The 12,196-nt window shown below is 50.9% G+C and overlaps 1 protein-coding gene across 2 annotated transcripts; it reads left to right on the top strand.

Moving 5' to 3' along the window:
* Positions 1-379: 379 nt before the first annotated feature.
* On the top strand, positions 380-11,541 carry LOC103066183 (GTPase IMAP family member 9-like). 2 transcript variants are annotated; one of them, XM_088150741.1, is made up of 3 exons: positions 380-544; positions 6,635-6,733; positions 6,831-11,541. In XM_088150741.1, the coding sequence occupies exons 2-3, from the start codon at positions 6,715-6,717 to the stop codon at positions 7,487-7,489; spliced, it is 678 nt and encodes a 225-aa protein (XP_088006867.1). In that variant the 5' UTR covers positions 380-544; positions 6,635-6,714; the 3' UTR covers positions 7,490-11,541. The 2 variants fall into 2 exon arrangements, with proteins under 2 accessions (XP_088006867.1, XP_088006866.1); XM_088150740.1 differs by lacking the exon at positions 380-544 and adding an exon at positions 762-2,789.
* The last annotated feature ends 655 nt before the right edge of the window (positions 11,542-12,196 follow it).

Here is a 12,196-nt window from a genome sequence, read left to right on the forward strand (position 1 = left end):
CTAGAGGGTCAAGATATTGACCGCTGCTAAGGGGGGTGGCTGTTTCCCGCCCCCTGAATTTTAGGCAGCCAGCTTTCAGCTCTGGTTGCTGGGAAGCGGGGCGGGGGAGGGCGCTCTGCAAAGCTGGCTTGCCAAGAGCGGAGGGAGCGAGGCCTGACTTTTCCGGGGAGGGGGGCGAGCGCAGCGAGGAGCAGCCCGTTTGCGGACGGCGCCCCGCCCGTTCCCCGCGCCTGGGCGGAGGGGCTTTTCTTCATCCACGTGACTTCCAAGCAGCGCGGGCTCCCTCCGCCCTTTCGCTTTCGCTTTCCTCTTCCTGTTTACGGGATGTGACTCTGCTCGGTCGCGGGGGTGGAGGGGAGATGGAGGGGGGGAAGCTCCCCAGGGGGTCCAGTTACGGGCGACAGAGGTGGGGAAGGGGCGCAGAGAGGGCGGCTCAGAGGCAGGGGACAGCTGTTCGGTTCTCCTTGCTGGGAACTGGCGGGGCGGGGGCCGCTCTGCAAAGCTGGCTTGCCAAGAGCGGAGGAAGCGAGCCTGACTTTCGCAGGTAGGGGGGCGAGCGCAGCGAGGAGCAGCCCGTTTGCGGACAGCGCCCCGCCCGTTCCCCGCGCCTGGGCGGAGGGGCTTTTCTTCATCCACGTGACTTCCAAGCAGCGCGGGCTCCCTCCGCCCTTTCACTTTCGCTTTCCTCTTCCTGTTTAGGGGCTGCGGCTTTGCTCAGTCGCGGGGGTGGAGGGGAGGTGGAGGGGGGGAGCTCCCCAGGGGGTCCAGTTCCGGGCGACGGTTCCCAAGCCCCGAGAGCCAGAGCGCGGCAGATGGGCGGCCCAGAGGCAGGGGACAGGCTGGGGACCCTGGGGAGGACAAGCGAGCAGAAGAGCTCCCGCTGGAAGAATCTCGGAATCCGAGAGCTGGAGGGGCCCTTGAGGCCATCTAGTCAACCCCTCCTCGCCGTGAAATCTAGATGAGGCGCTTTTGTTCCCTGACAGCTCCTCGTCTCCAAACTGAAATGTTCATCTCCGCGGCTGCTGCAAAGGGCTGGCGTTTGGGGGAGTTCGACTTTCCTGAAACTGGGGGTGGCTGTTTACCTCGCTGTCCACGGTGTCATTTGCCTAACACTGAATTAACCTGTTTCTGCCGGTGCAACGGCCCAGCGCGGGGTCTGAAACAGGCCACGGAGGCTCCTTGCGCACAGCACGCTAAGCCGCGGTCGGCCGCTTGAATCGACCCCAACCGCCTGGATCAGGCCTCGCGGCTTAGCGCGCGTCGGGAAACCAAGGCTCGTTCCTTTCCCAGCGCCGGCCGAAGCGCCGCTTTCTGCTCGTGTTTCCTGGAAGGGCGCCGCGTGTCGTCCTGCGTTCACGAGCCCTTTCTCCGCCGGGGAGGTCGACCGCTCGTTGCTCTGTCCAAGAGATACGTTCGCTTGCTCACAGTCCTGCCCCCAAACGGCCGTGAGTCCAGTCACTTCCCTGGCATAGGTGGTCCCACCCATCGCAGGGCTCAGGCCCCTGACGACCTTGAGTGCGTTAGGGATGGCCAGGGATCAACAGCTGCCTGCTCCCGCTTAGCTGCACTCTCTCTTCACTCTTCCTTCCTCCCTCCTCTCCCCCACCCTCGCCCCGGGCTTGCTGTTGAACCTCGCAGGATCCTTGTGAGAAAACTGGGAGGGAGGGCTGCCTATGCCCCCCGAACTCCTGGGATAGAAACCCACTAGTGGATCCTGAGCGCTTCAATCCAAGCCCTTCTTGCGCAAAGATCTCGCTGCGGCTCTGGGCTCCCTGGCTGTTCAGGAGGCAGGAAGGCTCGCAGCTTCGGGGGGGGGGGATGCAGGACCCGCTCCCGTCTATTTATCAATCTCCGGGGGATTACAGCCCCCCATGATTATGCAGCTTCCCAGTGGAGGACCCCAGCCTCTTCCCTTGCAGGCCTAACCAAGGGATCTGCCCGGCGGGGGGGGGGGGTCCCTTCACACAGTGCAGGACAGCCTTCCAAACCCACTCGTTTATCTGGGCCAACCTTGAGCACCAAGGAGGGGGGGCTGCGCCTTTCAGGAGGCTGTGGAACAGGCACCAAGGTCAGGGTGAAGGGTTATGGGAGCTGCAGCCAAACCTCTTCCTGCATTTGTGACGCCAAATACGTTTCTGTGCCCTTTCAGAGCGTCCCAGTACGTTGCACCTTCTCCTTACAAAGCGAGTAGGTTCAGTGAACGAGTGCACAAAGTGTGTTGTTACAGGAAACATCAATTGCCAAAATGTATATAGAGAAAGGAAAATACAGTCGATTTTTAGGTACGGAGCCCCTTTTTTAGCAACTTGGGGAGCAAGGGGGTTGTCTGAAGGTATTGTTGTCAGCAGGGGGTGGGGGTCTAGTGGGATTTTATTTGGGATTTTATTTCTGTAAGCCACCTGGAGTCACCGTGAGTGAGTTGGGCGGCCATACAAATTGCTTTAACAAATAAATTAAATAACTAAATAAAGTTAAGGCCCTATCCGGTTGGTGAAAAAACGGACCCAACCAGGAGAACCGAATCCTGTGGACGCCCAGCCCGCCTGGCCAATGGAGACTGGGCCGGTGCCCAAACGAAAAGATACGGGGATGGCAGCCCCCCTCCTTCCTTCCTTCCTTCCTTCCTTCCTTCCTTCCTTCCTTCCTTCCTTCCTTCTTTTTTCCTGTTGGCCCGAAGTGAAAATGAAAGGAGAACGAAGCAGGAGGCGTTTGTACTTTTTCATCGCGGCTTGCCCGATTGAGAACAGCGGGAGGCAGCGAGGCGTCTGCCCGGCTCCCTCCGGACTCAGGTGGGTGCCCGGCCGGCTGCTTCTCCTCGCCGGGGGCGCAAGCGGTGGCGGGCGGGGGGCGGCGGGTCTGGCCTCCCCTCCGTCCTCGGAGCGGCGGGTGGCGCTCGGAGCGGGGGAAGCGGATCCAGCCGCCTTCCCTTCTGGCTCCGCCATCAGCCCGTCTCCCCACCTGCCCCCCCCGCCCCGTCTCAGGCTGGGCAGCGCCGGCATCTGGCGCTTTGGAGAGTTCAGCGACCGGAGACTTTCGGCGAGCCCTCCTTTTCTTTGGGGGGGCTCCTGTGCGACCGCCCACCGGAGCAGGGAGGCCGTCGGGGAGAGGAGAGCGGGAGGGGGGCGTTCTCTGCTCTGGGCCATCGAGAGGTCCACGTGCTGTTTACAAGCAAATATTTTATGTTAGTATTCAAGTCAGTTCCGTCAACAAGTATTTACAATATAAACAATATCTATATGAACTAGTGCGTGGGCTCCAAATGGCCGAACTCTCCCCGGACAGCACTCTGATTTCTTTTTCTGATAGAGAAAAAGACCTGGGCAAATTCTGCGGCTTCGTTTGGCTCTTTCCCGCGCACAGTATCCTTATTTGTTGCCCTGCAGAGATTTCCTAAACTGCCGACGCCTAACCGAAAAGAGCACAAAGGGCCGTGGGTGCAGGAGAGCAGAGCTAAGAGGCGGCGTGCGGGAATTTCTGTCCCGGGGGGGCCCAGTGTCCCACGGACACCCCAGTGAACCACTCTCACATTTTAAGCCCTGCAGCGGTTAGCGGAGCCTGGCCATTTCCTCTGGAAAGCGGCGCAGCTTCGAATAGACACAAAATAATAACCATTGTGGAATCCAGACCAAAATATGGCGGGGAGGTGAAAAACAGGTTTGCTGCGGCCTTTCTGATTCTTTATTCCCTGCCTCCCTGTCCCCTTGAACATCCCATCTGGTCAATATTCCCATGTCAACGGTGTTCGTTTATTAAGGCTGATTCCTCTGGGGCACTTCCGTCTGACATGAAGTGATCGCCGCTCTGCACTAAACAGGCAAGGGAAACTGGCAGTGCGGCTCCTCAGAGAACAACCAAACCATCCTCTGATCCTGTCCTGCCCTATGCCCTGGCCAGGCCCTCCAAGAAAAAAGTTCCCAGCAGTTCCAGGCGAACTTGCCCCGGCCATTAAGGTGAAGGTAGAGTTGCCTTTGGTGCTCTGTCGGGGGAGGGGGGTCGAGAGGGGTGGCACCTCTTGGAAGCCTTTGCCAGGTGCAGGGGCAGAAGGAGGGGCCCCTGTTCGCCAGTGGCGGATAGCCACCCTAAGCCAGAATTTTCCCTGCGAGATCCAGTAAAACTAATGAATAGTTTTTGAGCCTTTGGGGAGTAAAGAATAAATTGTTCTAAGTACAAAATTATGCCTTTGGAGGCCACAGTGTTTTCAGGTCAGCTTTTCCTGGACAGAAGAAGCTTTTTCTTAATTCCCAGAGGTAATAATTAATCTTGGATTGAGTGTGTGTGTGTGTGTGTGTGTGTAAGCTGACTTTATTGTTAAGAGAAATAACAATTGGTAAATGGCCGTCTTAAAATTAATGTTTGGGTGGAAACACTTGTCTCCTTTTTCACTTAGGAATCTTTGACTGTCATTTTAAAAAACGGGGTTAATTTCCCAGATTTAAGTGTAATGTATATAATTGTTAAAGAAATTTTTAAAAGAATAAACGCAATACAAATTTTGAAAAGAAAGTAAAGAAAAGTAAGAAGTGGAAAAAAAGATGCAAAGAAAGAAAAAGAAAGGAAAAAGCTGTCAAGAAGGGGCTTCCGATTTTAACAGCAGTTACAAGTATATTTATATTTCACCCTCTCTCTCTCTCTCTCTCTCTCTCTAAGGTGACATCATACATTCCTTCTTTCCAGAGTCTACCCTTTATTAGAAATCAATAAACCCATAAATCACAAGTTCATCTTTTCTTTTTCCAGCAAAAAGTCCATAAGGGGTTTCCAGTGTGAGGGGAAAAACTGATTTATTAATACTTAAGGCCTTTGTTAATTGAAACATACTAATAAAACTAGCTATAAAGCAATAAATGCTAACACCAAATAAAACAGCCGTATAGAGCAATGAATAAAATTGCTGTGTAGACTAAAGTTTTCAGTCATGAACAAGAAGCCGGAAAACAGATGGACAAAGTAAAGTGCTGATGAAAGGAGTGTGATAAGAGAAAGGAGCAGGAAAGTGGTGTAAAATTAGCACCAAGGACGGAGTCAAGACTGTTGTTTGTGGTTTTAAGGAATAAAAAGGGATTGTTGACAAGGGGTCGGGGCCACTCGGTTTCAAGCTGTCCATTTTGACCGCTTGCCCGTCCTGGTCCTCCATGCAATGGGATGTTATGTAAGTATGTTATGGTTTTGCCTGTTAAACTAACTCTTCATAACATTTTAACCTTTCGAATTTTGAAGTGGTCAGTGTTTTGGTGTGCGTGTCTCTTGTGCTTAACGAGGTTTTCCCCTGACACCAAAAAAAAAGCTAAAATTGGGGTTATTGTCCTTTCCCTAATCAGAGGAGCCAATTTTGCCATCCCTGCTAATTCTGCCATCCTCACCAACCACTCCTCCGCTGTGGGTATTTCAGAGTCTTTCCATTTGGGGGCATATAACAGTCTCACAGCAGTGACCATGTACAAAAACAGTCTTCCAGATTTAAGTGTATCATCATGATTGACAAGTTTGGCATATTGGAAATTGGCTCTCCTCTGGGTCAGGGTATTTGGCACCTCTCTGAAGTTGGATGGTTTGGGGGGCCAGTAGCAAAGATTCCCCCAACATATTGTACAATTGCAAAATTAGGCGAGATGAATGCATTTTAAACTTCAAAAATGTCAGCGAACGGGACAGTGACGGTGTGCCGCTGGACACTTAGCAACGCAACTTCCGCCCAGAGATCGGCATTGGGGGTTCCTTTTTCAAACAGGTTAAGCAGGAGCCATACCTGTTGCAAGCCAATCACAGCCAGTTCAGAAGTTCTTTGTTGGATGAATGATTTATTTAAAAAAAAAACAAAGCAAATGTTTTCATTGTTAAACATGTTCAAAGCAGGGGGAAACGCATTAAAATTACTAAAATAGGAGATGCATCGTCATTATTTACTTTGTAAAAATGAATGTATTGAAAATCATAACAGGACGGTGCCAGTGAAGGTTGCCTGCGCTCTCTGAGAACAGCCCATCTCTTATTTCACTTTCCTCCTTCGCTTCCGTAGCTTGGCCCTGTCTCCCCCTTGTCCCCTTCCACCCTCAGGCTTCCTTGGGCCCAAGCCTGGCCATTGTCCCCGTGGCTGTAGATCCCAGCAGTGGCTGTGGATGGTGGCCGTTCGATCCCCAAATGGCCCGGTCAGCTGCCGAGTCTGTGGCCTCACCGCTTTTAGGTGCCAGCTTTAGGCTGCGGGCAAAGGCTCTCTGAAAGCAGCAAGAGCTTTTCCTTGCACAGGATGCCACGCGGGAAGCCCCTTCCTGCAAAATCCAGGCCAGTGGCTGGGTAATGAAGCCCCCCCCCCGGTTTGGCAGACCCCACTGCTGGCAGGATGAGGCCCTCTTCTCCCTCTTTTCAGGCGCGATGCCAGGATGCGGGCCAGGTGACCAGGCCCCGATCCTCCCAGGATTCTGCAGAGGCTTCCCCATCCCCAGACATGTAGGAGGGAAAGGAAAAGGGGGTTGGGCACAGCTAGAGCTGACACAACTTTGGGAAATAGCTTGCGAGGTTTCCATTGGCGAGGTGGATGCGGTTTGTTCTCAGCCAAGAAGAGAAAATCAATAGAAAATATTCTCTCCCACCCCCAAGTGCTTAAAACGGTTTTTGAACGGCTTCTGTTTCCTTCCAGCACAAAAGAGGCTCCCTGCGTGGTTCGGTCTTTAATTCAGAAACTCTGAATTAGCTGCTGAGGGTCCAAGTCCTGGGAATATGGGTGGAGCTGTGACAGGTAAGCTCTTGGTTTGGAGGGTTGCGGGAGGCGCCACCTTCTCCTTCCTGCAAAGGACCTGATGCCACTGGTCAGGACGTTCCTTCTCTCCTTTCAGTCCCAGACCTGAGGATCGTCCTGGTTGGCAAAACAGGAAACGGGAAAAGTGCAACCGGAAACACGATTTTAGGGAGAAAGGGGTTTCTGTCCAAGATGGAGACCGGATCCGTCACTGTCAAGTGTAAAATGGAAACGGTTACCCTGCAGGATGGGAGGACTCTCGGTGTTATTGATACTCCTGGTTTTTTTGATACGAGATACTCACATGCTGTAACTGCGGGAGAAATTAGAAAATGTCTGAGCTTCTGCTCCCCAGGCCCCCACGCCATTATCCAAGTCATGCGTCTTTGCCGTCTCAGCAAGGAGGAAGAGGCGGTTGCTCAGCTCGTCAGAGACGTCTTCAGCCTTAAAGCCAAGGCCTACATGATCATCCTGTTCACCCGGAAAGAGGACCTGGAAGGGACCTCTCTTGAAGAACTGCTGTCCGGGACAGAGGAGAGCTTGAAGTCTCTGAAGCAGCAAATCGCCCAGTGTGGGCACCGGTTCCTGGCTTTCAACAACAAGGCCGAAGGGGCAGAACGAGAGGCTCAGGTCGAGGAGCTGATTAGGATGGTGGATGACCTCATGCAGAAGAACAGGTGTGACCCCTTTTACTCCAAAGAGATGCTGGAGGAGGACAAAAAGAGCACGTCCCGCTGGCCATGCGTCCTCCTGTGACAGAGGCAGCAAAGCTCTTTCCACTGAAAATGTGCTGGAGTGGAATTTCTCCCCCGCCACTTCATTGCTGATGGGGACCCTGGGAGATGCCATTCCAGCACATCTGCGGACACCAGGTTGGAGAAGCTGCTATGGCTTTGCTTGGCTGCTTCAGTTCGCTGGGTGTGCCAGCTGTGTTGGCTGTCCAGCTCCTAATCGACTGGGATCCCTGGAGCCCTTCTGCTCTGCCTGCATGAAGCCTGGCTAAGAGTCAGATCATAAAACGCACCACAAGGCAAAACAAGGCCACCTCCGACCCACAGTCGTTCAGTCTCGCCCCAGAACTGAGGTTCCCCCTTTGACCAGTGGGAGTACTCAGGAACGCCTCCTGCTTTGCTCAGGGAGCGTCCTTGTCCTGGTAAAATTCATGGATCCCAATTCTGAGCTTCAGGTAAAGCTATCCAGCAGCTGAAATGCAACCTTTAGCTTTTAATTCAGAAGGCAAGCTCCCTTCCAAGAAGTGGTTTTCTAAACCGCTAATATAAAGGGGCAATTTCATCAAAGAAAGGGAAAAGGCTGATCCAGGTTCTTCTTGATTACAGTACTTTCCTCCTCCTCTGCCTTCTGGTATGGCCCAAAGATGCAAACACGAAGTGCTGAAATTCCCTCCCTGTGCATGGCTTTAAAACCCCAGAGCATCATGGAATGGAGGGGAATGCAGAGAAGCCATCTATGCCACACATGGGTGGGTAAAATGTTCACCCCGGGTAGAAGCCCAGGCAAGAGCAGCTATGGGAAGCCACAGCAGGAAGACGGACATCTTCATCCATGCAAGTCTTGTGCATGTATTCTCATCTCACCAGAATATGCGTCTGGAATCTCATGTATCAGAGAGCATTAAACTCACATTCCAAGGCTCCCTTACTGTCCAGAGTAAGCTTTACTGTGTTCCAGGGAAGACACGTTGGAGGGGCAGGTGCGGGGAAGACGCAGATCCCGGCCCCATCAGCTGCTTCTGAACAAGAGGCCTCTAGCGAAATGGCAGGAAACAATCAGGCCCCTGAGCTGCGGGGGACAGTTGCTGGCCGAGGAGGGTCAGTCTGTGCGGAGCATCCCGGGACCTCCTAGGATCTAGTTGCTCCAAAGGTTGGCTAATCACCAGAGGATTTTGAGGTGATCACAGTGCTTGCTCTGCATGGCAGGTAAGGCTGGATTAGGAAGGAGAGGCAGTTTGGTGTAGTGGTTAAAGGCAGTGGGCTAGAAACTGGGAGATGGAGTTCCAGTCCTGCCTAGGGCACAAAGCCAGCTGGGTGACCTTGGGCCAGTCCCTCCCTCTCAGCCCCGGGAAGGAGGCGAGGGCAAACTTCCAAAAACATTGCCAAGAAAACTGCAGGGACTAGTCTGGGAGTCAAGACTGAGTCAAAGGCACCCACAAAACAAAAAAGATAGGAAGAGTCAACACTGACTTGATGGGACTTAATCGATCGATCGATCAGTCGATCGAAGTCTGTCTATGGGTTGGATTCCAGCGTCAGCAGCCATTAGCAGACAAGACAAGCCCTACTGAGGATGGCCAAGGGAATACGCCGTCTCGAGAGCAGACAAAGTCCTGGCGGGAAAAGTGATCCACGAGGAACAGCGCAGGCCGTGTAAGACAGGCTCTCTTGCTCCAGGCTGCTGCCTTGTGCCAATCCCAGAAAACGGAGCAGTTAGAAATGGCTCCGTGTGGTCAAGGACAAGGCTGCTCTAACCCTAAATCAAAGTTGCTTTGTTCCTAATACAGTCGGGTATTCAGAAAAATTATGTTTATGACCAACATGATAAATGCCTGTCTTGCTTGCTCGCAAAGAAAGCTCAACAGATCTTCCAAACACTCTTCATCTGTTGGTTGTATTACCAGCAAGTTTTCCTTCACAGCAGCAGGAGGGTGTTTCTGGGGATCCTGAACCTCAGTTCCGAAAGCGCTCTGAAGAGTCTCAGATGACAGGGAGCCCAGCAGACAGTCACACACGCTGTAGCCTTTTTCCCCTAAGGGATGACGACGGTCCAGCGAGAGACCAGTTTGGTTACAAAAAGAGTTCTCTTCTGCAGATGCCCATGAAATACCTGGTCTTCTCTCCTACCTTGCGTGCTCTTGGTGGTCCCCTTGATGACGTCACTTCCCCCCTCCAGACACGGGTGGGGGAGACACGGGTGGCCTCTGACCTTGGTCAGAGGCAGGCAGAGCCACTCCCTCATGCCCTCTCCCAAGACCTCCTGCCCGCCTCCCACCCTCACCCTGGAAAAAGAGAGTCTGCCCCCTCCTTTGGCCACCCTGTGAAAGGAAGCCAAGGAGGTCCCTTGGCCCTTGTGGGTAAAGCCAGAAATGCTTTGTGCTAAGCCAGAAACTCCCAGGGTAGCTGTGCCAGCTGTGCACGGAAGGAGCTTCCAATGAGAATTTCTCTGGCTTTAAACCAACAGAGCCAAACGGGAGTTCGCTGGGAGGAAAACAGGCCAATACAGGGAAAACGGCCCTCAGGACACGCAGAAAGCCGTGTTCGTGTCACACTCTTACCCCAGGTGTTGCACGGATTCCTTTTCTGAGTTCACACGAGCAGGCTGGGTTTGCAAGATCCACCCAGCCAGACCTCCATGCAATCTGATTACTAACCCAGCTTAGTGAATGTTTGGCAAACTCAGCCATGAAGCCTTTGCTTGACCCGGTCCATGTGATCTCACGCTGCCAGACCACCCTTCAGTGTTTGGAGTCAGATCGGGCTATGGCTGGCGTGTCAGTCGTGGGCACCTTCCTTGCCCCCCTTGGCACTTCAGGGCTATTTTAGAAGGCATTATATTCGAGAGGCATTGTTTTTAAACTGGGAGAAGACAAGAAGACAATATTATTTAAAAGTTCCATGATGGATATCCACTATCGAAGCCTTCTCTTATCCAATAACATATAAAAAGGAACAAACAGTTAGATATACTGAGATATTGAATGAAAAGGGTGAACTTAAAACTATGCAAGCGTTGGAAGAACAAGGTATAAAAATGAACTGGTTCTCATATTTGCAAATACAATCTAGATTCGATAAAGATTTTAAAGCAGAAGGTATTTATGATGAGCTGACTGTTTTAGATAAAATTTTGATGGGTACTGATGAAAAGGTGATTAAAAAACTTTATGGACATTTACTAGAATTTTAAATGGAGGAAGAACAGGTCAAAGAAACAATGATTGCATGGGGGGAAAATTTTGGACATGGAATTGATTTGGAGAAGTGGCAAAAACTATGGTCTCAAAACTATAAAATGACAATGTCAACTGCATATAAAGAAAACGTGTATAAGATGTTTTACAGGTGGCATTTACCCCCAGCGAGGATCGCGAGAATGTATAACAAGTCCGATAAATGTTGGAAGTGTCACCAGATACCTGGTTCATATTACCATATGTGGTGGACATGCCCAGAAGCCAAAAGATATTGGATTAAAATCCACACATGGTTGGAAAAAATGACAAAACAACATATAGACTTTAAACCAGAGACATTTTTACTGGGAATTATATCGGAAACATATAGTAAAGAACTGAAATATTTGATTGTAAATGTTTTGACAGCGGCTAGAATTGTATTTGCTAAGAATTGGAAGAATGAAAAAGTACCTATGCAGGAGGAAGTTATTAAGAAAATTATGGAATGTGCTGAGATGAGTAAATTGACATTTGAAATTAGAGAGCAAGAAGACAAACAATTTTATATGATATGGGATTTGTTTTATCAATGGTTGGATGAAAAGATATAGTAATGTAATAGATTAGGAAATTATATAATAGAAACTTGATAAATTGATATAAATTACTATATATATATATAATCAATGGATAAAAATGATACAAATCTTATAATGAAAGCTGGTGTTATAGATAGACTAGTAACAAATGAATAATTATTGATAACCGATAAATATATAAATATATGTTGGATAATATGAGACTCTATATAAATGGTGAGTGAAGACTATGAAAGGATGGCACAAATGATTGGTAACTGGCTGACACACGGTTTAAGATGGAAGATGGTTTTTTTGTTTTTTACGCTCTTGTTTGTTTGTGTTTGTTGTAAAAAATAAAAAAAATAAAAAAAAAAAGAGTGCCATCTTTGTGCCCAGAACAGACCCAGCCCCATGGCTCCCTCCCCACCCCCAGTCTCACCAGCAAGGAACAATTTCCATTCTAATTCTCTGATTGCTGTGGAATCCCTTTATTTTATTTATTATACCCCACCAAGATCCTGAAGGAATCTTGACAGTTTACAGGCCATGCAAAAGCAATTAAAACATCCACAGTTAAATACAATGATAAAATATGCATAATATTTAAGAACCTGAATCCTGGCGTCACCCACTGTTCAGAAGACCTGTTTTCAGCTGCTTCCAGAGGCAGCTAGAGGAGGAACTGATCTCCCTTCCACAAGGGGCCATTCCAGGGGTCTAGCGCCTCCAAGCCTGGCCCCCCACCCCCCGCAAAGGGGGAAGCAGCAGAGGTGGTCCTGAGGGGACCTCGGTGCCAGGTGAAATGGGCCAACGCCAGCTCTTCCAATCGCACCCGAAGGCTCGCAGGAAGCCAGCGCAGGGCCCGTGGCACGGGTGTCATGCGCTCCCGCTGGCGGGTGCCGGATAGCACACGGCCTGCTGCGTTTGGGACCGAGCGAAGCTTCCAAGGGGCAGCCCCACGTGCAGCGCGTC

Source organism: Python bivittatus, unplaced genomic scaffold, assembly GCF_059951505.1.
Source record: "Python bivittatus isolate LINGU-HERP-01145 unplaced genomic scaffold, Pbiv_v1 ctg000610_np1212, whole genome shotgun sequence".
In the NCBI taxonomy this organism is placed as follows: Eukaryota; Metazoa; Chordata; class Lepidosauria; order Squamata; family Pythonidae; genus Python; species Python bivittatus.